The following is a 27,405-nucleotide window of genomic DNA, read 5'->3' as shown; positions in this document are numbered from 1 at the left end:
TGAAAAACTTGAAAAAACATTTTAAAAAAACAGCTTATTCGTTTATTGGATTGGATGATTTTTTTTTATTGAGTTTCTTTATTTTGAGACACAAACAGTAACAGCAAAACAGAAATTGAACCAAACAAAAAACCCACCCCAAGCTAACTGATGATTAAAATCTGAAGAAACAAGACACATTGGCAGTTTAACAATTTATTGATTTGACAAACAGGAGCCTCAGTATCGTGTGGAAGGCAAGGCTCTGTCTGCTCTGAGGTTGCCCAACTTAGATTTGACCATATTTTACCCAAACTGTGTAAAAAATGACAACCTTGAATTAAGGTTCTCATGGAATCAATTAGAATTTCTGTTGAATTTTGTCATCAATCTTATCACTTTTTTGTGGCTCCTGTTGGGCTCAACCTTTCTTAGATCTGCTTGACCTTTTAACAGAGATACACCAACAACGTACTTTGATTAATTTGAATATTTATTACAAATAGATGGTGAAAATAATATCCGTGTCTTTGAATGTACTCTGTGACTCCACAAACTCTTCCCTAACAACGTGAATATGTCTGAAGACACTGACAAATTGCATCATAATCGGCCATCGAGCGTCGTAGTAGGATGATTAACGTCATTGTGATAGTAAACAAGGGTCCTGAAAAGCTGCTTCTGCTGAACATCTGACGGAGAACTAATTGTTAATTCATGAGCACAGCTGACCTGGTGGTTGGGTTGCCCCGAATGTGAGAAAGCTCTGGTCCTCTGGGTGGACAGGTCTGGGTTCCTTTACCACATGTCATTCCCCCCTCTCTCTTTCCTGTTTACTACTCTATACATCGTCTTATCAAGTGAAGGCAAGAAGCCAGAAAACAAACAAACAAACAATTAATTCAACACCACTATCTGACTTTCTGCCACCATTTTGACTCCGCCCCCAAAACACATCATCACTGTGTACAAATATAACAGGTCTTTAAACTCGGACTCTAAAGACTTTGTGAGAAGTTTGAAGTGGAGCTTGTGTGATGTCCGCTCAGTCAAAGCCAATCTATTTGTTCCGTCCATCGGCAACCAAGAACACAACTCTTGTGAAACATGCGTCTTCATCCTGAAAGGTAATCAGACACAGTAACATGAGTGTCATTAGTACAGAGTCTCTACTGCTGCAAAGATCTCTAATGGTTCTGAGACCATGAAAATCCAAGAAAGTCCTTACCTGATTCACTGTACTTTCCTCTCCCATGTCAGGTCTTCTCTCAGTCATTTGATCTTTTTCATCTGTAGAATCATAAATAAAAGGTTTCTCGTTAGACAACGACTTAATTCTTTCAATGATCCATCACAATAAATATGATTCATTTGTATTTAAGACGTTTCAAAATGTCTATAATTAACAGGTAAAAAGTGATTGTAGTGTATTTACCTGCATTCTGACTGCAGAGATAAACAAAAGTCAGGCACAGGAAGGTGGAGAGGACCGTGATGGCTGGACTGAACACCATCAACCAAGATACACCAGGCTCAACATGGAGCGGACCAATGGAGTCACCGGAGTCACTGGAGGCTAGATCAAATATAGAATGTGGATTAGATGTTTAAAACGTTGGTTTTCAATGTATCTAATTTTTCTCTGGTGTGCAACCACAGCCTGTAACAATGAATGGACTAAGCCAGAGTGACATCACCCGTCTGTTACTGCAGGGGGCTTTGGAGTCCCATCAGTGGCATTATAACCACTGACAAAACATTGGAGCTTGTAATGATAGTCATACAAGTGATGAAGGAGAGAGCTACAAGTTTGATCAGATCTACTGCACGTTTTGATTAGCAGAAGAAAAATGAGCCGCTGCACGGAAACATTTGACTTAATTCACAATGTGAAAAGTACTCAGATATTTAAACATATTTGTTCTTCTTATCTCAACATATCTGCATTAAATGTCTTTTTCAACTCATCTCTCAGGTACCTCCTGTTGCCCGCCCACTTATTTAGGCTTTCCACATTTCCTGTCTTTGCTGTTGTTGTAGTCACTTTGCTCATTGGTGATCATCTCTCTGCTTTACTCTGTCACATTGTACTTCTATAGCAGCATATAGAGTAATGAACACATACCACAGAATCTGTACATTTCTCCAACTTTCACATTTCTGTACCAAAACTCCAAAGAGCACCTTTAAAAAAAACACAGTATAAGTGTGCTGATGATCTCAGCAGATGATGTTATAGTCTTACATGGGTGTTTCAGTATGCCGAGAGCCTCCCCTTGTGTTCTTTAGAGAGTGTTGCCTGTGGATAGACATTTTCTCTTATTTTAGAAATCTTTTTTAATAAATATCTTTTTTCTTGTAAATGATGTGCAGTTTAAGCTCATTATTGCAACTACTACTTTGTGCAATCTTTACAATCTTTGTCTCCATAAACTCACGACACACTAAAATACAAATGTTGGTTGTTGGTCTAAGACCAATAAGAAGAAACTGCCTCATTAAAAGGCAGAAATCTTCGGCCTGATCCCCGGCTCATGACGAAACAGCCTTCACAGGCCTGGACTGCGCCGGGCTTGGAAAGGGATAGGGGGAGAGATGGGATAAAATGCAGGGAGAGGGATAGGGAGCAAGGGGGTGGGGGTTGGGGGGTGTTGTTCTGGCAGGCTGTCAACCAACAATCTTGAGGAGCCTAACCCCCAATTCACACATATTCCGTGCGTGCCGCGGTCCATTAGCGCCACGGTTTTGCTCCGTCGGACGCCTCGCGCCCATTCACACTGGATCTGTTTCTGGGACGTCAGCACACCCATGACACATCACAGGAGAACTACAAGATTACAAGAGTAAAACATGCAAACAACATGTTGCTTTGTCTTTCTGAGGATGCATTGTGGTTAATTCGGTACCTGTTTTGACGTAATGTTGATAAAGTGATGAAAAATACGATCGCGAGTCCGTATATTGTGTTTTATTTTGAAATTGACCGGATGCTCTGTGCGGTTCCTTGTCTGACTTCCTGTCCGGGCTGTCATATTCATATTCCAGCTTGACGCGTGCCTGCAGCGTACTCCGGCGAAAACAGACTCGCTGCCAGAGGTGTAAAGAGTACTAATATATTCTACTCAAGTAAAAGTATCAGATTAAAAATGTACTCAAGTAAAAGTAAAAAGTAACTTGTTTAAAATGTACTTTAAGTAAAAGTTACTTAGTTACTTTTTTTTAACAACGCATCTCTCGTGTCGTGAAAAAAGGACGAGAGGAAATTAATCTCAAAGTTTTTTTAATTAAAGGCAAATCTTAACAAAGATTTATCTTTTCAGATAAACATTTTCTTATAGCCTAAAAACAAAATATACATAATGATGGATAAATAATCAAGGATTATATGTTCAAGTAATCAGCTGTTTTATGAAGGGAAATGTTTAAACTATTTAAGAAAATACTAAAAGGGTCTTTGTCTCAATCATAAACAGTGTAAAGAGTATTTTAGTGTTTTTAGTTTTATTATTCTGAGGCTGGTTAGTCTCAAAGACAGCATCAATTGATGATTTAGCTGCAAATAAACCTGAGATGAAAGATAATCCATTTATTGTTTTAAAATGAGCCTTTATGAGCTTAAATATTAAATGTCTTAGTCACTGTTTGTTTACCTATTAGTTACTGAAGCTTCTAACTGAATCTGTTTGAAGTATTTATTTTCACACATCTCAGATGTGTTAAGTTGCAGCAGCTTATAACACCCACTTTCCTCATACGTCTGTTTCAAAATAAAAGCACATCACAGAGATGTCAATAAGGGACTTTTATTGTGAAACACTTTCCGGAACTAAATGTGTTTATCGCTCGGAGCTGCAGCGGCGATTGTAGTCGCGAACGCTGCAGTGAGAAAAAGCATTCACAGCCACTTCTTTGCCCAAGAGTAAGAACCACAGTGTGACGGAGCGGCTCCGTCACTGACTGCAGTCAGCGCACACACGCTGACACACGCTGACACACACTGACACACGCTGACACACACACATCCGCCAAACTTTTCCCTCTGCCAGTGCGCCTATAATCATACAGTAAATCACACCATCATCCTCCTTTCCCTCTCAGTTTCATAGCGCGATTAAGGGTGCACACTTGAGAGCTCTATTTTTGGTTTCATACATATATATATATATAGTCATAGCGGTATTACCGTTGGTGCGTTTCATGCGCGCCGCTGTGTCCCGTTTGGGTGCCAAACAGAGTGGGCCCAGTTCCGCATTCTAAATAGGCGGATGGGGCGCACATTGGTAATCACGTGATTGATTGGGTAATTAAATGTTTGTTTGCAATGTATGCCACAGATACATTAGCGAGGTGTTAATAAAATATGGATGAAAATGGGTAATTTAGTGATGAGTAGACCATATGAATTTAACCAGTTATAAATTGCTCATTCATGAGAAAGTGTGTTTTGTGTAAAATGTTATGCAATTCATAACGCCCAGTGGGAGGGGCTTCTTGCTTTTAAAAGATGGCTGCTTACTGCTTTCAGGCAGTCGAGGATGGTTACAGGGAAGGTAACATGTTACAGCGAGAGTTCATTTTTTTTGGAAGTACCGTTTGTTTGGTTTTCTGTTTTTGCATTTTTTCATGTTTGTAAATATCTATCACTGCACTTTGGGAGGCCGGCAGAAAATAAAAACACTTCACTTCACAGTCTGCGACTACGCCTGTTTTTAAGTTTCGGGTGGATTGCCAGAGGACCCCGTCACGTATGGTGTCAGAAGTGGGATGGCTAGTCGCAAGAAGCTAATCCGGCCCCAAAAGCAGCGCACAGGACTACGGTCCCAGCGGCGAGAGCAGTTGGAGGAAGCAGCTGCCAAGGCTGACCCGGCTTGGGACACAGTGGCAACTTCGACAGAGGAGGACGATGAGGAGTACAGGCCTTGGCAGGTCCCAGCAGCTACTAAAGGCCCAGTGTCTGCAGGTGAAGCAGGAGGAGAACTGGTGGCTATGATGAGAGACTTTTTGGCATCACAGCAAAGGAGAGAGGAGGGCCTGTTGGCAGAGATCCAAGGCCTGAGGGCTTCTCTTCCAGGGCCCGAGCAGCCTTATCAACCAGGGCCCCAGTCCCGACAGACTCTTGCACCACGGGGGCAGAACAGGCCAGCCCATGTCACAACTCCAAGTACAGCCACTGCGAGCAGCCCAAGATTCGAGCTGCCTACCCCAGCACCCCGGCGAGGACATCAGGATTCAGCAGCTGAGTATCCTTCTTTTCCGTCGCAGGATACCAGCAGTCGACCTGAACAGCCGAGGCCAGAGTGGAGGCCCTACCAAGACCCCAAAATTCCACAATATCAGATGGGGGAAGACATTGAGAACTATCTGCTGAGATTTGAGCGAATTGCCAAGACCTGGAAATGGCCAGAGAGTGAGTGGGCCTGCCGCCTCGTTCCACTGCTGACTGGTAAGGCACTGGAGGCCTACACTGCGATGGATGAGGAGATGGCTCACTGCTACACTGACTTAAGAGCAGCCCTGCTCATAAAATTTGACATCTCTCCAGAGACGTACCGGCAGCAGTTCCGTGCCACCGCTGTGCCCTCTGGTGAGAACCCCACCGAGACCTACCACCGCCTGAAGGGACTCTACCGACGCTGGATCCGGCCCGAGCAGCACACCAAGGAGGAGATTGGGGAAGCCGTCGTCTTGGAGCAGCTACTCCGGGTACTTCCGACGGAGGTGAGGACCTGGGTGAAGGAGCACGAGCCAGTCGAGGGACTCTCAGCTGCCCGGCTGGCGCTACAGTACCTGAATGCCCGGAGAGGTGTACCAGCTCCACGTGTCTCCAATGCACCAGTGCCACGTTTCACCAGTCTACCCCACCGACCAGCTTTCCAGCATCCGCAGTCACGACCTACAAGGGGAGAGAGACACCAAGAACCTTCAGGTGACACTATCTCTGCCCCAAACCAACGAGGATCGGGTAAGGACCTTGTTTGCTTCTATTGCCAGCAGCCAGGCCACAAAGCTTCTGTGTGTCCCGTACGCAAAGCTAAGGTCACTGGTGCTTGTTATGCACCCCGGTCAGAAATGGGCCCCGAGGCGGACCTGGAGGTGAAAACGCGACATAAAACTGTTACCATCAGTGGTCAACGCGTGACAGCCCTGTTAGACTCAGGTAGCTACATGTCGCTGGTTAAAAGTGCTCTGGTGCCAGTAGGCAGTGTGGACTACCGCAGGCAGGCGGACATTTTGTGTGTTCATGGAGACAGGCACCTCTATCCCAAAACTGAACTAATGGTGATCATTGATGAACAATCTTACCTACTGACTGTTGGGGTTGTAGAGCATCTGCCTGTTGATGCCATCTTGGGTTGGGACTTGCCTGTGTTAATGGACTTGTTACAGGATAAAGAACTGTCAGAGCAAAGTGACTCTGGAAAAAAGGGAGAACTGAATGTGCAATTGTCTTGTCCTGTAATCACCAGAGCCCAAGCGAAAGCTGGTGTCCAACCACTCCCAGACCTCGACAGTAGTCTGTGTGAGGGTGGCACTAAGGGGCCAAGAAAATCCCGTTGCCAGCGACGCTTTGAGAAACAGCTAAAGCTAGCTCAACCAGACCGACAGATTGTGCTGTGTGATGACATGTGGAATGTGCCTGACAATATTTCAGTGTTACAAAGGGAAGATGCTACTTTGCAACCATTGTTTGCCAAAGTAGTCAAGGACACCAGTGGGGATTGTGTGGGGAAGGAGATGTTCATTGTTGACAATGATGTGCTGTATTGTGTTTGTAATGAAGACAAACGTCTTGTGATCCCAGCTAGTTGCAGGGTCCTTGTCATGCACCTAGCACACACACTCCCATGGGCAGGACACCTTGGTCGCCACAAAACCTACATCCGTGTCAGTTCACGGTTTTTTTGGCCTTCCATGTACACCGACATTCAGAAATATTGCACCACATGCCCTACATGCCAGAAAACATGCACTGCCCGCAAATCTGACCGAGCTTTTCTGCAGCCTCTCCCTGTCATCTCCACACCATTCCGCAGGATTGCCATGGACATCGTGGGCCCTCTGGTGAAAAGCAGCGGAGGTCATCAGTACATCCTGGTCATCTGTGATTATGCAACGCGGTTTCCAGAGGCTTTTCCCCTTCGCACCATCACTGCTCCAGCAGTAGTGCGTGCGTTGGTCCAGCTTTTCTCCAGGGTGGGAATACCAGACGAGATCCTCACTGATCAGGGGACCAACTTTACCTCCAGACTCATGCAGCTCCTCTATAAGCAGCTGGGCATTAATGCAATCAAGACCACGCCATACCACCCACAGACAGACGGTTTGGTTGAGAGGTTTAACCAGACGCTGAAGAGGATGCTCCGGAAGTTTGTTGACGACACAGGGAAGGACTGGGATCGCTGGCTGCCATTCCTGCTGTTTGCATACCGGGAGGTTCCTCAAGCTTCGACAGGTTTTTCTCCATTTGAGCTCCTGTATGGCTGGGATGTACAAGGACCCTTGGATCTACTTCGTAAGGGTTGGGAGGCTCCATCAACCACTACTAACGACAGAGGGGTGATCCAGTTTGTGCTGGAGATGAGGGAGCGACTCGTTAAATACCAGGAGGAGGCAGAGGTCAATCTGCGAGAGGCCCAGAAGAGTCAGAAGACTTGGTACGACCAACAGGCTCGACATCGGGAGTTCCAGCCTGACCAGAAAGTTCTGCTGCTTCTTCCTTCATCCAACAGCAAGCTCCTGGCAAAATGGCAAGGCCCATACACCATCTCCCGCAAGATGGGCCCGGTCACCTATGAGGTTTACCATCCTGAGAAGAAATGACCGAAACAGACCTACCATGTCAACCTTCTCAAAGAGTGGAAGGAGCGACCAGTGGCTTCTACAGGGATGGCTTTGCTGGTAAGAGAAGTGGACCTTGAGGAAGAAGAACAGACGGGTCCAGAAACTCAAGCAACACCTGTCTCCTGTATTGGTACACCTGGCCCCAGAACGAGCATCACAGCTGCTGCAGGTCTTCCAGGAGGCTTCTTCTCTGTTTGCTGCCAATCCAGGGAAAACCACTGTGGTTGAGCATGTCATCCGACTGAAAGAGGGACAAGCAATTCGCCAACGTCCCTACCGAGTCCCGCAAAATCTGGTGGAGAAACTGAAACAAGAGGTAGAAGAAATGCTCAGACTGGGTGTGATCGAGCCATCCAACTCCGAGTGGTGCAGTCCGGTGGTCATCGTCTTCAAAAAGGACGGGTCCCTCCGCATCTGCATTGACTTCAGGAAACTCAATTCCATCTCTCAGTTTGATGCCTACCCAATGCCAAGGATCGATGACCTGCTGGAACAGATTGGAGCAGCAAAGTTCATCACCACGTTGGACCTGTGTAAAGGGTACTGGCAAGTGCCCCTTGAAGAGTCGAGCCGACCGTACACAGCGTTCCGAACACCAGCTGGTCTCTTCCAGTTCACGGTGATGCCCTTCGGTCTTCATGGAGCTCCCGCCACCTTCCAGAGACTGATGGACAGAGTCCTCCAGGATTGTGGACATTGCAGCGCCGCCTATCTGGACGATGTGGTCATCTACAGCAATACCTGGGAAGATCATATACAACATCTGTCCCTGGTTCTTGGGAAAATCCAGCAGGCTGGGCTGACCCTCAATCCCTCAAAGTGTGAGTGGGCACGGCAAGAGACAAGGTACCTGGGTTACCTACTGGGCCGAGGAGAGGTGCGACCTCAAGTGGATAAGGTTGAAGCTATCCAGAAATGCCCTCGACCTCGCACCAAGAAGGAGGTACGGTCTTTCCTGGGTTTGGCTGGCTGGTACAGGAGATTTGTGCCCCAATTTGCAACGATTGCTGCACCGATCACGGCACTCACCAGCAAGGACCAGAGAAATCCTGTTACCTGGTCAGATGACTGCGAAACAGCTTTCAGCACCCTGAAAGCCCACCTGTGCTCTTCCCCTGTTCTCAAAAGTCCAGACTTCAACCGACGATTCCTGGTACAGGTGGATGCCTCTGCAGTTGGTCTTGGAGCAGTTCTGGCCCAAGGAGATCCAGGAGAAGAGCATCCAATTCTGTACCTGAGCCGCAAGCTTCAGCCACGGGAGACCAGGTATTCCACGGTGGAGAAGGAGGGCCTGGCCATTAAGTGGGGATTGGAAAGTCTGCGGTACTATCTACTTGGACGGGAGTTTGATCTTGAAACGGACCACAGAGCTCTGACCTGGATCAACTCAATGAAGGACCACAACAGTCGCCTGACCAGATGGTATCTTTCACTCCAGCCGTTCAAGTTCACCATCCGACACCGATCGGGAACGTCCAATGTGGTGGCTGACTACCTTTCCAGGTTGCCGCACATCGTCAACCTCCGGGAGGAGGGGGATGATGTGACGGAGCGGCTCCGTCACTGACTGCAGTCAGCGCACACACGCTGACACACGCTGACACACACTGACACACGCTGACACACACACATCCGCCAAACTTTTCCCTCTGCCAGTGCGCCTATAATCATACAGTAAATCACACCATCATCCTCCTTTCCCTCTCAGTTTCATAGCGCGATTAAGGGTGCACACTTGAGAGCTCTATTTTTGGTTTCATACATATATATATATATATATATATATATATATATAGTCATAGCGGTATTACCGTTGGTGCGTTTCATGCGCGCCGCTGTGTCCCGTTTGGGTGCCAAACAGAGTGGGCCCAGTTCCGCATTCTAAATAGGCGGATGGGGCGCACATTGGTAATCACGTGATTGATTGGGTAATTAAATGTTTGTTTGCAATGTATCGCCACAGATACATTAGCGAGGTGTTAATAAAATATGGATGAAAATGGGTAATTTAGTGATGAGTAGACCATATGAATTTAACCAGTTATAAATTGCTCATTCATGAGAGTGTGTTTTGTGTAAAATGTTATGCAATTCATAACGCCCAGTGGGAGGGGCTTCTTGCTTTTAAAAGATGGCTGCTTACTGCTTTCAGGCAGTCGAGGATGGTTACAGGGAAGGTAACATGTTACAGCGAGAGTTCATTTTTTTTGGAAGTACCGTTTGTTTGCTGTTTGTTTGGTTTTCTGTTTTTGCATTTTTTCATGTTTGTAAATATCTATCACTGCACTTTGGGAGGCCGGCAGAAAATAAAAACACTTCACTTACAGTCTGCGACTACGCCTGTTTTTAAGTTTCGGGTGGATTGCCAGAGGACCCCGTCACACACAGCCAACTTATTTAAATCATCTTGGACTTAAGACAACGAGACATCAGTTTATAAACACCTTCAGCAGGTAGACCCGCTAGTGGAGGAGCTTATCCGTGCTGCACTAACTGAAGTGACACCGAGCCAAGAAAAGGCTCTCTCTCTCTCTCTCTCTCTCTCTCTCTCTCTCTGTCTCTGTCTCTCTCTCGCTCTCTCTCTCTCTCTGTCTCTCTCTCTTTCTCTCTCTCTCTCTCCCCCCTCTCTGTCTCTCTCTCTCTCTGTCTCTCTCTCTGTCTCTCTCTTTCTCTCTCTCTCTCTCTCCCCCTCTCTCTCTCTCTCTCTGTCTCTCTCTCTCTCCCCCCCTTTCTCTCTCTCTGTCTCTCTCTCTCTGTCTCTCTCTCTCTCTGTCTCTCTCTCTCTCTCTCTCTCTGTCTCTCTCGTCGCTCCGGTGCAATGAGGGAAAATCATTCATAGCAGGCCTTTTTTTTTTACTCAGTAACGGATGTGATTTAAAATGTAGCGAATTACAAGACTTAACAGAAAACCTACTTAAGTAAAAGTAAAAGTACAGGTTTTAAAAACGACTTAAAAAGTAGTAAGTACACCAAAAAACTACTCAATTACAGTAACGCCAGTAAATGTAATTCGTTACTTTACACCTCTGCTCGCTGCATATTTGAAACGGAGCAGAGCGTGGTGCCGTTGGTGGCGTGAAAAGAGAATTACAATAATCCAACCTGGAGGTAACAAATGCATGAACTAGTTTTTCTGCATCATTTTGCAACAGGATATTCCTGATCTTAGATAAGTCCAGGGCAGAGAACCTGAAAGGGTATGTTCTTTGGCCGCTAGGTCCGTCCGAGCCGACTCTAGTTTTGCTAAGAGCCATCGAGCGAGAGAAGAGGGCTGTGGTAGGGTAGACTGAAAATATCAGAAAATAGTTTATTATTATTAAATAAATAATTACTATAAGTGTGATTGATCTAATTATAAACACACTAGTGTACAGATTGAACTACTGTTGATGTAGCACGTAGCAGCCACGTTCAATTTGTATGCTCCCTACATCTGGAACAAACTCCCAGAAAACTGCAGGTCTGCTGAAACTCTCAGCTCTTTTAAATCGAGCTTGAAGACACACCTGTTTACAGCTGCCTTTCAATAAACAATTTTAATAAGATTTAAAACTCTGCACTGTAACTTTTAACTCTTTTTATATTTTTACTTTATTGATTTCAATTTAATTATTTTTATTTGAACATATTTTCAGATTTAATAATTTCAGTGATTTTTAAATTTTCTATTTTAATATTTCTTTTCTTTCCTCTGTCATGATGCCTTTGATGTTTTGTGTGAAGCACTTTGAATTGTTGTTGAAATGTGCTCTATAAATAAACTTGCCTTGCCCTGTAAGAAAGAGTCCGGGTGCTAAACTGGCCTTCCTGCAGTCCTGACTTGTCACCCATTGAAAGTGTTTTTGAGCATTATGAAAGGTGTAAAAGGAGTCCTTGAACTGTTGAACATTTTAAATCCTACATTAAGCAAGAATGGTGAAACATTACCCTCTTAAAGTTACAGAAACTGGTCTCCTCAGTTCCCAAAACGCTTTAAAGTGTTGTTTAAAGAAAAGTGTGATGCAACAGAGCGGTACACATGACCCTGTCCCAACTTTTGAAAAGTGTTGCTGGCATTAAATTCAAAACGGCGTATCATTTTCTGTAAACATCTGTTATGTTGTCTTGTGCTTATTTCAAACAAATTCAGGGTTTCAATATTTTTAAATTCATCACATTCAGTTTTGTTTACTTTTCACACAACATGACAACTTTTTGACCAAAAAAATCGACAACATGAGAAAGTCAATGTTCGAAAAAAAAGAATTTTTAGTATTTGATTTTGCAGACAGGTTTTTTACTCTGATAATTTTTAAATTCTCAAATACCTCCTGATCGCCCATTTATTTAAGCTATATTAATTACATTTCAGTTAATAGTATTTCTGCCACTTCTCTTTCGAGTTAGTTGTAGTCATATTGGTCATTGATGATCTGGTGATCACCTTTCTACGTTTCCCGTTCAAATTTTATGTAATGTTCCCTTTCAACACTTTCTTTGCAAATGAATAATTAATTTTTAAAAAAGTGCAAGTGTGTTGCCTGATGATCTTAGCGGATGATTTTTTGGTCTGACATCATTATTTCAGTACTCTGAGAAAGTTTCCTTGTGTTCTTTAGAGACATTCAACAGACAACAATACAAAAGTAGAGGTTGGTTGGGCGATGAAGACCGTCCTAAACACTCAGAATACACGAGGTCCCAGATGTTTTAGAATGATTTTGCTTATTGTTGGTTCATGGGTTAATATTCAGTATAAATAAACACATTTCTAGATGGTTCCTTTTTTTGGTCTTTTGTGTAAAATTCTTGTACATGATTTATTTTTTATTCAAATGGTTGAATCCACTGAAATCACAGTCACACAAAGACAGAGCGTACTTACTGAATATGATCCTTGTTGTGATGTTGCCGTAGCTGTAAAAATCTTTAGAAGTTATGTGTTCATTATCCTCCACCTTTTGTTCTTCAGTTCCACAGTAGTAAAGACCTTCATCTGACTCAGTGATGTTCTGGATCAGCAGGTCGAAGGATTCAGAGGACTGGTTCTTCAATAAGTGGAAATTAGGAGGATGCCTTTCTTCCCATAAATAGTTCTTTGAATATGTCTTTACACTAATAACAAGTGAAGGCTGGTTCTCATGAGAACAGTTCCTGTACCACACGATGTAAACTCCAGTTGATGTTTTGCAGTCACAGTAGAGAGTGATGTTGTCTCCTGGTCTGACCGTCACCTTCAACTCTGATCCACAAACACAGTCAGGACTCAAGGAAACCACTGCTGGAATTCAAACAAGATCATAACAGCAGTTTAAAATGTGCACAGCTAAACAGGAAGACAAAATGACAAGGGCACTAGAACGTTAGTATTCTTCTTCTTTTAATGTAAAAACATTCTTGTATTAAATCATCCAAACTATTAATCAAAAGAATTACCTGAGACCAGGAGCAGAACAACGTGACGACCCTCCATGAGTGACGAGGTCTGAGATGTGAAGACAGAGACACAGGTCTCACTGACATCACACCCGTATAGATGTTTCCATTAAAGGAAGCAGACGCTGTGATTGGTCAGTGAGGTGGAACTTTTTTTTTTTTTTTTTTTTTTTTTTGCAGATGTCACCCAATGTGACATTTTGGACATTGATGTCTTATTCTCTCATTGTGTCTTTCCCTAACATCCTCTATTAACTTGTAATGCTTTTATTTATTTTCATTTAATTGCTCTTATTACGTGTTTAGTTCTTGCACAGATTACAAGACACCATGGACAGTCAGAAGCCCTTCAGAATAACTTAGAAGCAACTTCTAAGGAGACAAGTGTTGTTTAAGATGATGTTACATTAGCAGATGTGTTTTCTTGATGAAAGTGCGACCATGCCTGGTTTTGAATGTTGGTTTAGGCAGGAACCTGTTCTCCCCTCTTTCCAGTACTGCGTACTGCCACTGCATGTTTTACATTTAGACATGAGAATGCAGATGAAAACCCCACTGAACATGTGCTACACTCTGCTTCATAAGTGCAACCAGAGCTGACCTCATTTGATCTCACAAAGGTGGGACGTGGTCACCCATATGACATAGATTCAGATATATTGATTGACTGATAGAACGTTATTGTCAGAGAAAACTCTGAATAATGTTTTGCATATCTCAGCGGCTCCATTTACAATATAAATAATTAAAGACACGATACAAATATGCAAACATCTGACCCAACATTCAAACACCAAACAAGTATTCAGAAGCAACTTCTGTGTAGTTGCTTGTCTAGAAGTAGCTGTGGTGTCTGCAGAGCAGTTGAATGTCCAACTGAGGTTTTGCTTGACTTTAGACACCCAGACACACAACACTTCAACAAAGGGTGTTGAGCAGACTCGTTTTCTGCAGCAGAGTGTCAAGTTAGACGAGGGTGTGTTCATCACTTTGGGTTTCCTGTGAACCAATCTGATCGTTCTTGGAATTGTGTGGTGGAGAAAACAAGAAATTGCATGTAAACAACACTCACTACTATAATGAAAAGTTATGGATCCCTTTCAATGAAGAGACGTGAATAAAAAGCTGTTACATGTTAAGTGCCAGAAACAGTTAAATTACAGACAGACAAATAAATGACTTGCAGAAAAGTTGAGAATGGTGAGAAAGAAAAAAATATGTATGCTAAAGTTATGATCCCAGCAACCACTCTTGAATCAGCAGGAATCAGGAAACGTGAGGAAACTGTTGGGGGAAACATGGGAACTTTTCCTTATTTAAAAATGGAGGATTAATTAATTAATTAATATAGTTTAATAGATTGGTTTCACATCAGCCACTTTAGCAGACGTTGGTAAGTCAATCTATACACTGCCACCCACTGGCCAGCAGTTGTAAGTGTACCAGACATTTCTCAAGATGGCTGACAGAAGGTTAGAAATCTTCTTTTGAGATCCTTAGTACAGAAATGTTGACGGCCTCAGTGTTGGCCTCTCTACCTGTTTGTTCTCTCTTTTGCTTGCTGTGTTCTCCTTGTTGCAGGTAGATGTGGGTGGAGTCTGAGACGACTCTGTAATGCAGCACACCTGAGCATGCTGGTTTCAGGATGCTATAAAGCAGACCTGCTCAGTCCTCTCAACTCTTCCCTGGCCACCAGGCTGCCGTCAGCAATTGCTTGTATTGTAATGTGTTGTAGACATATACTAATTCATCCACACACACACACACACACACACACACACACAGTGACTTATATGTAATATATATTTTTCACATTACTGATGAACTTCAAAATAACTTATTGTATGATTGTAATGTTGTCACAACGCCTACCATTCTGCTGGTGGCTTGTTTGTGGTTTGTCTTGTTGTACCTTTTCCTGTGTCAGAGCGGCAACCACACTTTGTTTCCATCATCAACTCTCTCTCACACACACACACACACACACACACACACACACACACACACAAACATTACTGACAAAAGTATAGTAAAACCTTTGTCTAATAAATAAGTTTGACCTTGAACTCTTGAGTATCAGAGTGGTCCCTCTTTCTGTCTGGACTCTGAGCCCAACATGTCTTCCCTTGTGTATTATAAACACTGTACATACAACAACCAAGGAGGGGAAATGAATCCTCCAATTTTAAATCAGGAACAGTTCACTTCCTATTTCCCAATTCCTGCTGGTGCAAGAGTGGTTGCTGGGAGACTAATATTGGCAATTAGCTTAGCTTTAGCATGAATGTCCAGTCTCCCTTTGAAGCATTGAAACAAATTTACATTTTTCCTTCCCACCATTCTTAACTGCTCTCTTAAGTTGCTCTGGATCGTTTGATGGACGGCCTGCCTGAACGACCAACACCCCCTTGTTCCCTAACCTTCTTCCTGCATCTTATCCCATCGTCCACTATCCCATTTTCAAGCATGGCACAGTTTCGGTGGATGGCTGTTCTTCTTGAGCCTGGATTTGCTCATGAAGATTTCTGCCTATTAAAAGAAAGTTTTCTTGCCGCTGTAACTTTTGCTAAAATGTTGCTAAAGTGCTACGCTAATGGTGGATTAACATTGGGACTTAGTTTGTAATATAGCAATGAGTAAGGTCTTTTATCAGCTTTTTGTAAAGTGTCTGGAGATAACACTTGTTATGAGTTGGCGCTACACAAAGAAAGATTTAACTTTTCTGCCTGTCATTTATTTGGCAGTCTATAATTTAAATGTTTCTGGCACTTAAAATGTAACAGCTTTATATTCACATTTCTTCATTGAAATGGATCCATAACTTTTCATTATAGTAGTGAGTGTTGTTTCACGTGAGCTGTTTTCAGGCAAGTTCTTGTTTTTATCTCAAGTTATCCATCTGACCGTATACCCTCCACCGCACGATTCTAAGAACGATCAGATAGTTTCACAGTTAACCCGAAAGTGACGAACAGACCCTCATGCAACTTCACACACTCTGCTGAAGAAAACAAGTCTGCTCAACCCCCTTTGAAGCGTGTGGTGTCTAAAGTCAAGCAAAACCTCAGTTGGACATTCAACTGCTCTGCAGACACCACAGCTACTTCTAGACACGCAAATAGACATGGGTGACTGGTTGTGTGTCTGTGCATGTCCTGTGGAAGGAAGCCACAACTACACAGGAGTTGCTCTCACTCTGGTTCACTTTTTTATTCTGGTGTTTAAATCATCAGAACACAGTAATCAGTACTGTGTCATGCAAATGCAAAGGACTCACATCTTCAGCTGGGGAGAGTTCTCCATTGCTGAGCTACGTGTGAACAGCTAGTGACCCTACCAATACAGCTCACAGTTGCTCTATTAAACCACCATGTAGCGACAGCCTTATCTGTTTTGTAAAAATTCAACATAGAGGTAGATTCTAACTCTGTTACACATGCAGGAGTGCACCAGTCAGTTTTAAGGAATGAACAGTGCACTCTTTCCTACACCAGTCAATCCTAAAATTAAAAATAGAGAATAATCTCAGATCAAGACACATTAAAGGCTTCTGAATACTTGTTTGGTGTTTGAATGTTGGGTCAGATGTTTGCATATTTGTATCTTGTCTTTAATTATTTATATTGTAAATGGAGCCCCTGAGATATGCAAAACATTATTCAGAGTTTTCTCTGACAATAACGTTCTATCAGTCAATCAATATATCTGAATCTATGTCATATGGGTGACCACGTCCCACCTTTGTGAGATCAAATGAGGTCAGCTCTGGTTGCACTTATGAAGCAGAGTGTAGCACATGTTCAGTGGGGTTTTCGTCTGCATTCTCATGTCTAAATGTAAAACATGCAGTGGCAGTACGCAGTACTGGAAAGAGGGGAGAACAGGTTCCTGCCTAAACCAACATTCAAAACCAGGCATGGTCGCACTTTCATCAAGAAAACACATCTGCTAATGTAACATCATCTTAAACAACACTTGTCTCCTTAGAAGTTGCTTCTAAGTTTATTCTGAAGGGCTTCTGACTGTCCATGGTGTCTTGTAATCTGTGCAAGAACTAAACACGTAATAAGAGCAACTCAATGAAAATAAATAAAAGCATTACAAGTTAATAGAGGATGTTAGGGAAAGACACAATGAGAGAATAAGACATCAAAGTCCAAAATGTCACATTGGGTGGAATCTGCGAAAAAAAAAAAAAAAAAAGTTCCACCTCACTGACCAATCACAGCGTCTGCTTCCTTTAATGGAAACATCTATACGGGTGTGATGTCAGTGAGACCTGTGTCTCTGTCTTCACATCTCAGACCTCGTCACTCATGGAGGGTCGTCACGTTGTTCTGCTCCTGGTCTCAGGTAATTCTTTTGATTAATAGTTTGGATGATTTAATACAAGATGTTTTTACATTAAAAGAGGAAGAATACTAACGTTCTAGTGCCCTTGTCATTTTGTCTTCCTGTTTAGCTGTGCACATTTTAAACTGCTGTTATGATCTTGTTTGAATTCCAGCAGTGGTTTCCTTGAGTCCTGACTGTGTTTGTGGATCAGAGTTGAAGGTGACAGTCAGACCAGGAGACAACATCATTCTCTACTGTGACTGCAAAACATCAACTGGAGTTTACATCGTGTGGTACAGGAACTGTTCTCATGAAGACGAGCCTTCACCTGATCTCAAAGTAAAGAATATACTGACACAGAGTCTTCATCCCAATTTCCACTTATTGAAGAACCAGTCCTCTGAATCCTTCGACTTGCTGATCCTGAACATCACTGAGTCAGATGAAGGTCTTTACTACTGTGGAACTGAAGAACAAAAGGTGGAGGATAAGGAACACATAACTTCTAGATATATTTACAGCTACGGCAACATCACAACAAGAATCATATTCAGTAAGTACGCTCTGTCTTTGTGTGACTGTGATTTCAGTGGATTCAACCATTTGAATATTACAAATAAATCATTCACTGAAATAATGATGTCAGACCAAAACATCATCCGCTAAGTTCATCAGACATCAAACACATTAATTTTTTTGTAAAATTAATTATTAATTTGCAAAGAAAGTGTTGTACGGGATGATGATCACCAGATCATCAATGACCAATATGACTACAACTAACTCGAAAGAGAAGTGGCAGAAATACTATTAACTGAAATGTAATTAATATAGCTTAAATAAATGGGCGATCAGGAGGTATTTGAGAATTTAAAAATTATCAGAGTAAAAAACCTGTCTGCAAAATCAAATACTAAAAAAAAAAAAAAATTTGAACATTGACTTTCTCATGTTGTCGATTTTTTTTTGGTCAAAAAGTTGTCATGTTGTGTGAAAAGTAAACAAAACTGAATGTGATGAATTTAAAAATATTGAAACCCTGAATTTGTTTGAAATAAGCACAAGACAACATAACAGATGTTTACAGAAAATGATACGCCGTTTTGAATTTAATGCCAGCAACACTTTTCAAAAGTTGGGACAGGGTCATGTGTACCGCTCTGTTGCATCACACTTTTCTTTAAACAACACTTTAAAGCGTTTTGGGAACTGAGGAGACCAGTTTCTGTAACTTTAAGAGGGTAATGTTTCACCATTCTTGCTTAATGTAGGATTTAAAATGTTCAACAGTTCAAGGACTCCTTTTACACCTTTCATAATGCTCAAAAACACTTTCAATGGGTGACAAGTCAGGACTGCAGGAAGGCCAGTTTAGCACCCGGACTCTTTCTTACAGGGCAAGGCAAGTTTATTTATAGAGCACATTTCAACAACAATTCAAAGTGCTTCACACAAAACATCAAAGGCATCATGACAGAGGAAAGAAAAGAAATATTAAAATAGAAAATTTAAAAATCACTGAAATTATTAAATCTGAAAATATGTTCAAATAAAAATAATTCAAATGAAATTAATTGAAATCAATAAAGTAAAAATATAAAAAGAGTTTAAAAGTTACAGTGCAGAGTTAAGATTTCAAATCTTATTAAAATTGTTTATTGAAAGGCAGCTGTAAACAGGTGTGTCTTCAAGCTCGATTTAAAAGAGCTGAGAGTTTCAGCAGACCTGCAGTTTTCTGGGAGTTTGTTCCAGATGTAGGGAGCATACAAATTGAACGTGGCTGCTACGTGCTACATCGACAGTAGTTCAATCTGTACACTAGTGTGTTTATAATTAGATCAATCACACTTATAGTAATTATTTATTTAATAATAATAAACTATTTTCTGATATTTTCGGTCTACCCTACCACGGCCAAGATCCTTCTTCTCACTTACAAAGCTCTAAATGGCCAGGCACCATCTTATCTTAAGGAGCTACTAGTGCCGTACTACCCTTCGAGAACATTACGGTCCCAGAATACAGGCCTGCTAGTGGTTCCTACAGTCTCTAAATGTACTATGGGGGGTAAAGCCTTCAGTTATCGGGCTCCTCTCCTCTGGAATCATCTTCCAGCCGGGGTCCGGGAGGCAGACACAGTCTGTATTTTTAAGAATAGACTTAAAACTTTCCTTTTTGATAAATCTTATAGTTATGGCTGGCGCTGGTGTAGACCAGCTCTTAGTTATTAAAAAGCTCTTAGTTAAACTGGGCATTTCATTTTCCAAAAACAATAAAATATCCCAGTTTCAACAATTGATACGTTGTCTTTGTGCTATTTTCATTCAAATATGGGGTTTCAATGTTTTTTGGATTCTACACATGTCCCAACTTTTTAGGAATTTTTCTGAGGATCAGAGTTAAATGAACGTAATCAACACAACTTTCATTTAGATGCAGAACCGAATGCGACCTCTTGCCCCAAGATGCCACAGGACTGCTGGATTCTGATCTTCTGTCTGTGTCCAGTTTTATCTATTGTCTCCTCTCTCCTCTCCTCACTTGTGGTCTATCACTGCTGTAAGAAGGGTAACTACCTCACTTTTTCTAGAATATGTATCCACTTAATTGTTTTTAATCACAAAGACACCTTAAAGTCTCTTCCACTGTGTGAGTTTCATTGTCCTGTACTGATGTTATATTTATTCCTGCAGCTGAAGAACATCCTGTTGATCAGCAAAGACCTGACACTAGAGGTCATCCAAGACAGAGCCAGGTATCTATCATTAAAGTGTAATGTCTCAAAGCATTAAATATGTTCAAAGTTGGGCTTCTAAATGACAAATATCCAATCTTAGGATGACGATGTGTGCTATGCTGCTGTGGAAATCCGCCAGAAATCAAAGAGACCAAAGAAGAAGAAGGAACCGCAGACTTCTGACTTCTGCACCTATTCTGCTATTAATGCATCTAGGATGTAACAGGCCTCAGACCAGAGGAACAAAATAATAATTTTGTAATGTTGACATAAACATCACACCAAAAGTAAGGACATTTGTGTTTGGTAGATTTATTACTTTGTTGTAACAATGCTTCTTGGCAATAAATCTTATACTGTTGGAAAGACTGTTTATTTCCCTTTTAAATGGTGCCACATTTGTAAGGAACATGCACTGTGGGATGAGTAGCAGAGCTGAGTATGTGGGTTGCACCCATGAAAAACTTGAAAAAACATTTTTAAAAAAACAGCTTATTCGTTTATTGGATTGGATGATTTTTTTTTATTGAGTTTCTTTATTTTGAGACACAAACAGTAACAGCAAAACAGAAATTGAACCAAACAAAAAACCCACCCCAAGCTAACTGATGATTAAAATCTGAAGAAACAAGACACATTGGCAGTTTAACAATTTATTGATTTGACAAACAGGAGCCTCAGTATCGTGTGGAAGGCAAGGCTCTGTCTGCTCTGAGGTTGCCCAACTTAGATTTGACCATATTTTACCCAAACTGTGTAAAAAATGACAACCTTGAATTAAGGTTCTCATGGAATCAATTAGAATTTCTGTTGAATTTTGTCATCAATCTTATCACTTTTTTGTGGCTCCTGTTGGGCTCAACCTTTCTTAGATCTGCTTGACCTTTTAACAGAGATACACCAACAACGTACTTTGATTAATTTGAATATTTATTACAAATAGATGGTGAAAATAATATTCGTGTCTTTAAATGTACTCTGTGACTCCACAAACTCTTCCCTAACAACGTGAATATGTCTGAAGACATTGACAAATTGGATCATAATCGGCCATCGAGCGTCGTAGTAGGATGATTAACGTCATTGTGATAGTAAACAAGGGTCCTGAAAAGTTGCTTCTGCTGAACATCTGACGGAGAACTAATTGTTAATTCATGAGCACAGCTGACCTGGTGGTTGGGTTGTCCCGAATGTGAGAAAGCTCTGGTCCTCTGGGTGGACAGGTCTGGGTTCCTTTACCACATGTCATTCCCTCCTCTCTCTTTCCTGTTTACTACTCTATACATCGTCTTATCAAGTGAAGGCAAGAAGCCAGAAAACAAACAAACAAACAATTAATTCAACACCACTATCTGACTTTCTGCCACCATTTTGACTCCGCCCCCAAAACACATCATCACTGTGTACAAATATAACAGGTCTTTAAACTCGGACTCTAAAGACTTTGTGAGAAGTTTGAAGTGGAGCTTGTGTGATGTCCGCTTAGACAAAGCCAATCTATTTGTTCCGTCCATCGGCAACCAAGAACACAACTCTGGTGAAACATGCGTCTTCATCCTGAAAGGTAATCAGACACAGTAACATGAGTGTCATTAGTACAGAGTCTCTACTGCTGCAAAGATCTCTAATGGTTCTGAAACCATGAAAATCCAAGAAAGTCCTTACCTGATTCACTGTACTTTCCTCTCCCATGTCAGGTCTTCTCTCAGTCATTTGATCTTTTTCATCTGTAGAATCATAAATAAAAGGTTTCTTGTTAGACAACGACTTAATTCTTTCAATGATCCATCACAATAAATATGATTCATTTGTATTTAAGACGTTTCAAAATGTCTATACTTAACAGGTAAAAAGTGATTGTAGTGTATTTACCTGCATTCTGACTGCAGAGATAAACAAAAGTCAGGCACAGGAAGGTGGAGAGGACCGTGATGGCTGGACTGAACACCATCAACCAAGATACACCAGGCTCAACATGGAGCGGACCAATGGAGTCACCAGAGTCACTGGAGGCTAGATCAAATATAGAATGTGGATTAGATGTTTAAAACGTTGGTTTTCAATGTATCTAATTTTTCTCTGGTGTGCAACCAGAGCCTGTAAGAATGAATGGACTAAGCCAGAGTGACATCACCCATCTGTTACTGCAGGGGGCTTTGGAGTCCCATCAGTGGCATTATAACCACTGACAAAACATTGGAGCTTGTAATGATAGTCATACAAGTGATGAAGGAGAGAGCTACAAGTTTGATCAGATCTACTGCACGTTTTGATTAGCAGAAGAAAAATGAGCCGCTGCACGGAAACATTTGACTTAATTCACAATGTGAAAAGTACTCAGATATTTAAACATATTTGTTCTTCTTATCTCAACATATCTGCATTAAATGTCTTTTTTAACTCATCTCTCAGGTACCTCCTGTTGCCCGCCCACTTATTTAGGCTTTCCACATTTCCTGTCTTTGCTGTTGTTGTAGTCACTTTGCTCATTGGTGATCATCTCTCTGCTTTACTCTGTCACATTGTACTTCTATAGCAGCATATAGAGTAATGAACACATACCACAGAATCTGTACATTTCTCCAACTTTCACATTTCTCTACCAAAACTCCATAGAGCACCTTTAAAAAAAACACAGTATAAATGTGCTGATGATCTCAGCAGATGATGTTATGGTCTTACATGGGTGTTTCAGTATGCTGAGAGCCTCCCCTTGTGTTCTTTAGAGAGTGTTGCCTGTGGATAGACATTTTCTACTCTGCAAATTCTTTTCGAAATCTTTTTTAATAAATATATTTTTTTCCTGTAAATGATGTGATGTGTTGCAATAACTACTTTGTGCAATCTTTACAATCTTTGTCTCCATAAACTCACGACACACTACAATACAAATGTTGGTTGCTGGTCTTTTGTGTAAAATTGTTGTACATGATTTTTTTTTTTTTCAAATTATTGAATCCACTGAAATCACAGTCACACAAAGACAGAGCGTACTTACTGAATATGATCCTTGTTGTGATGTTGCCGTAGCTGTAAATATATCTAGAAGTTATGTGTTCATTATCCTCCACTTTTGGTTCTTCAGTTCCACAGTAGTAAAGACCTTCATCTGACTCAGTGATGTTCAGGATCAGCAGGTCGAAGGATTCAGAGGACTGGTTCTTCAATAAGTGGAAATTGGGATGAAGACTCTGTGTCAGTATATTCTTTACTTTGAGATCAGGTGAAGGCTCGTCTTCATGAGAACAGTTCCTGTACCACATGATGTAAACTCCAGTTGATGTTTTGCAGTCACAGTAGAGAATGATGTTGTCTCCTGGTCTGACCGTCACCTTCAACTCTGATCCACAAACACAGTCAGGACTCAAGGAAACCACTGCTGGAATTCAAACAAGATCATAACAGCAGTTTAAAATGTGCACAGCTAAACAGGAAGACAAAATGACAAGGGCACTAGAACGTTAGTATTCTTCTTCTTTTAATGTAAAAACATCTTGTATTAAATCATCCAAACTATTAATCAAAAGAATTACCTGAGACCAGGAGCAGAACAACGTGACGACCCTCCATGAGTGACGAGGTCTGAGATGTGAAGACAGAGACACAGGTCTCACTATAGACTGAACATAACTCTACTGAACATGATGAAAGCTAAGGTGTGAACTCAACGACCAGACCTCATGCAGCTCTCCCTTCCCCCAATGACATCAGAGCATTTGGTCTGATCTAAAGTGGAGCCTTCAGGAAGCAGGAAGTTCTGCCCCCACCCACCAGCCATGTTACAAAAAAAAATGACACATATGAGCTTCTGAAGTTGACAACTCATCTTCAACAGATTTTCCGACCATGAAAAACAACATTTTGGCCTTTTTTAGACAATGCTCCAAAAACCACAAAAGTTGACACTTTGTAGGATTTTTGTGTTCTCATACATTTAAAGCATGTTTGTTTCATGCAACACCTATGCGGCCTGACCTGAACATGTGTATCCTTATAAACAGCTCAGGCATATATCCTCTCCTCTATATAAATGTTGGCATTTGATGGTGTGATTCTATATTTAAGGTCGCCCGTACGATGGGGATAAAGGGTAAAGCTTGCGGCGGCTCTGGCTCCGTTGGTAGAGTCGGAAAGTCAGGGGTTCAATCCCCAGCTCCTGCAGCCACATGTCTGATATGACCTTAAGCAAGACACTCAACCCACAGTTGGTCCTGCTGTTTAATATCAGCATATATAGAATCTGCCAAAAAAAAAAAAAAAATGCGGATCGCTATGCACTTCATTGTTCAATGCTGTCTCTTTAGGTGACATGAGATTGGTGCAGTGGCAGACTTAACTAAACTAGCGTGGTGTGTTAATGTAAAGTAAGCACTTACATCAGCTGCTCTCCCACTATGTTGATGAGCAGGGAAGCACAACTTCTAAAATGAAATGGTCATTGCAGAGGTACAGCATGGCGAGAAAACGTTTGCACTTCAAGGACACTGTTGTCGTCTCCGAGTGAGCTGCTTCACCAACACACATAAGGACAGAGTGTAATGAGTACATCTGTCAGTGTTGTCAAAAGTGTGTTTTCGTGTTTTCATGTGGACGGAGATGTTTTCGATGTGTGTGGACGGCATTACTCGGAGGACGAAAACCTCCATTTAAAAAAAAAAAATTAAAAAAAAAAACGGTGTCAAGGTTGTATCATAATCCTTTTTTCTATTCTGTTCAAACTAACAACCCACATTTTAAAGTGTAATTTTATAATTGCACATCTTTATAAACCTTCACAAGACTAAGTCAACAACTGTGCAGCCATCTTTCAAGTTTCTCAACAGCATCTTTTGAAGGACGAGAAAGGAATTCTTATCTTTCTGGATCTGAACCTATACAACAACAGGACATCAAGATAGTAACAGCCAATCAAGGCACAGTATGTACATACAGTAGGCGATGTGTTGGGATGTTGGAGGCCCACCTAGCATGCTAAGGTCACCTTTATCCCTTCATAAAGTACCTTTCATTGGCCTGATTTGAAATCCACAGCCCTGCTATTGTATCACAGAGACGACACTGATCCACTGATCTACATCAGTGGCTTTGATTCAAATCCGTCCCCTGACCAAACAGTGAGTCCTCACAAAACTGGGACACACAGATGACGCTACTGGCCAAACTCCAAAGACAAATTCCTTTAATGAAGCTGCTGTGTGTTAACATAATAGACAGCTGGGTTTATGGATTCACAGAGTCAGCGTGTTCCAGTTCATCCACAAACGTAGTCATACCAGAATTATTTCATCATTATTTTCGAGGATATGAAAGCCACATCTGCCCAGTCCAAAGCCGTTAAAGTGACGGCTGATTTACTGTCTTGGCAGTTCATTTTGCCTACACCTGGTCTTCCTGCGTTAAAGGCAGCAAGTTATGCCAAGCCACATTTGTGGATGTCAGAATGGTGTCTAAAGTTGTTTTTTCATGACATACTGTTTCAATTTTTTTCAATTTTTGAATATTGCAATGACGATATGGAGTTTGCTTATCATTAAAAAATCCTGACCGCTGGGGCGCAGATGGCCTACTGGTTAGGTCACACCCCATGTACCTAGGCTATGGTCCTCTAGGCGGGCGGCCCAGGTTTGAGTCCGACCTTGCCATGGTATTGAAACAGGTATCAATATTGTATGATTTTTGCATTTATTTGATAGGACAGTGGATAGAGTAGGAAACTGGGGAGAGAGAGTGAGCAGTGACATTCGGGAAAAGGAGCCACAGGCCGGACCCCGCCCACTTTGGGGACTACATTCTCCGCACATGGGTCGCAACCTAACCACTAGGCCATCTGCGCCCCTCGAAATTGTTTGCTTTTCACTTGGATAGTATCAACGGTTAGACGTATCTGTCATAGTGACAACCGTATTTCACACAATCCCTTTGGACAACGGCTAAAAAATTATTATTTTTCATCACTTTGCCGCCAATTAATCTGAGGGTTGCTGATAGCTAGCTTGAGGTTCATCCAAGTGCATACAGATGCTGTGAGCATGGCCATTATCTCAAGTCTCCACCCAACAATTAAAACGTGCACATGCTGAGTGAAGCAGCATGGCGTTTCTACACGCAGTATTTGTTTTCTTTTTTATCTTTGTTTGACAATCAGCTTCTGTGCAAGCGGAGCACAGTTAAATGCACATCAACACAAGACGAGCACTAGCCAGACGTCTCTTAGCTGAAACACTTATTCACACTTTACACTGAGAGTAGACATGCACAGTTATCAGTTATTGACAACTAAATAACTGAACACTGATTATAACACCATTAACACACTTCCTACCCAGACAGTATCAGTCCCATGAGCCTTTGCTCCACATATCAGTCTTAACTCGATTGTCCTTTTTGGGTCACAACGATATTTATCGCTATTAATTCAGACTTTTGCAATGTGTTTATCACAGATTGCATGATAATGGTAAAATAGCGATTCAATGTGCAGCCTTACCTTACCGGTCAAGTTGGAGCTGATTGTGTAGGAAATATTACTAAAAAAACATTTGAAAGAATACAAAAACTACTGCACCAGGAAGCTCAAATCAGCTTAAACCAACTACTGAACAGACACATCTCTTACCCCCTCATCCCCTGACGCCAGCAGACCCTCCTGACAGATCAAACAGGTAGGTCAGAAATGTTCTCCTCCATCGTACTATGATGTCAAAGTGAAGTTGAGCTTTCAAATGTTGGGTGTATAATATCCCTATTAGACATTTGTGTGAAATAGTAATGTGTCGGTCTCAAATTAACCGGTGGTCTGTGGAGATGTGTTGCCTTGTACAAAAACGTTCCTGTAGCACAAAACAAAGTAGTATGAATGCCCCAAAAAAATATGCTACCAGAACAAATGACAAACTCTCTCCATATGCATTGGCAGAGTATGGGGAGCCTTTGTTATGCATGGTACTCTGTTATTCAAGATTTCATGGGGTAGCGTATCCCGATGGACAATTATCCCCGATCAAATAATGCTCCTGTTACAGAATCATTTCAAAACACCACTACTCTCTCGCTGCGTTTGCATCGTAAGGAAAACGAGAAGCATGTTTGGAAACTCT

General features: G+C 41.8%; 2 protein-coding genes across 3 annotated transcripts; one reads left to right on the top strand and one right to left on the bottom strand.

Annotated features, from left to right (window-relative positions):
• Positions 1-30: 30 nt before the first annotated feature.
• On the bottom strand, positions 31-23,909 carry LOC132995425 (uncharacterized). 2 transcript variants are annotated; one of them, XM_061065413.1, is made up of 5 exons: positions 23,842-23,909; positions 23,307-23,687; positions 1,415-1,555; positions 1,208-1,269; positions 31-1,099 (listed from the first exon to the last, which is right to left on the bottom strand). In XM_061065413.1, the coding sequence occupies exons 1-5, from the start codon at positions 23,876-23,878 to the stop codon at positions 1,040-1,042; spliced, it is 681 nt and encodes a 226-aa protein (XP_060921396.1). In that variant the 5' UTR covers positions 23,879-23,909; the 3' UTR covers positions 31-1,039. The 2 variants fall into 2 exon arrangements, with proteins under 2 accessions (XP_060921396.1, XP_060921385.1); XM_061065402.1 differs by lacking the exons at positions 31-1,099; positions 1,208-1,269; positions 1,415-1,555 and adding exons at positions 20,797-21,865; positions 21,974-22,035; positions 22,181-22,321.
• Positions 17,338-20,752, top strand: LOC132995408 (uncharacterized). Its single transcript, XM_061065378.1, has 5 exons — positions 17,338-17,589; positions 17,744-18,124; positions 20,005-20,139; positions 20,265-20,326; positions 20,409-20,752. The coding sequence occupies exons 1-5, from the start codon at positions 17,553-17,555 to the stop codon at positions 20,529-20,531; spliced, it is 738 nt and encodes a 245-aa protein (XP_060921361.1). The 5' UTR covers positions 17,338-17,552; the 3' UTR covers positions 20,532-20,752.
• Positions 23,910-27,405: the final 3,496 nt, after the last annotated feature.

The sequence above is a fragment of the Labrus mixtus genome, chromosome 2, assembly GCF_963584025.1.
Source record: "Labrus mixtus chromosome 2, fLabMix1.1, whole genome shotgun sequence".
Lineage (NCBI taxonomy): Eukaryota > Metazoa > Chordata > Actinopteri > Labriformes > Labridae > Labrus > Labrus mixtus.
Note: the sequence above shows the minus strand (reverse complement) of the source record. Positions and strands in the feature narration are given on the sequence as shown.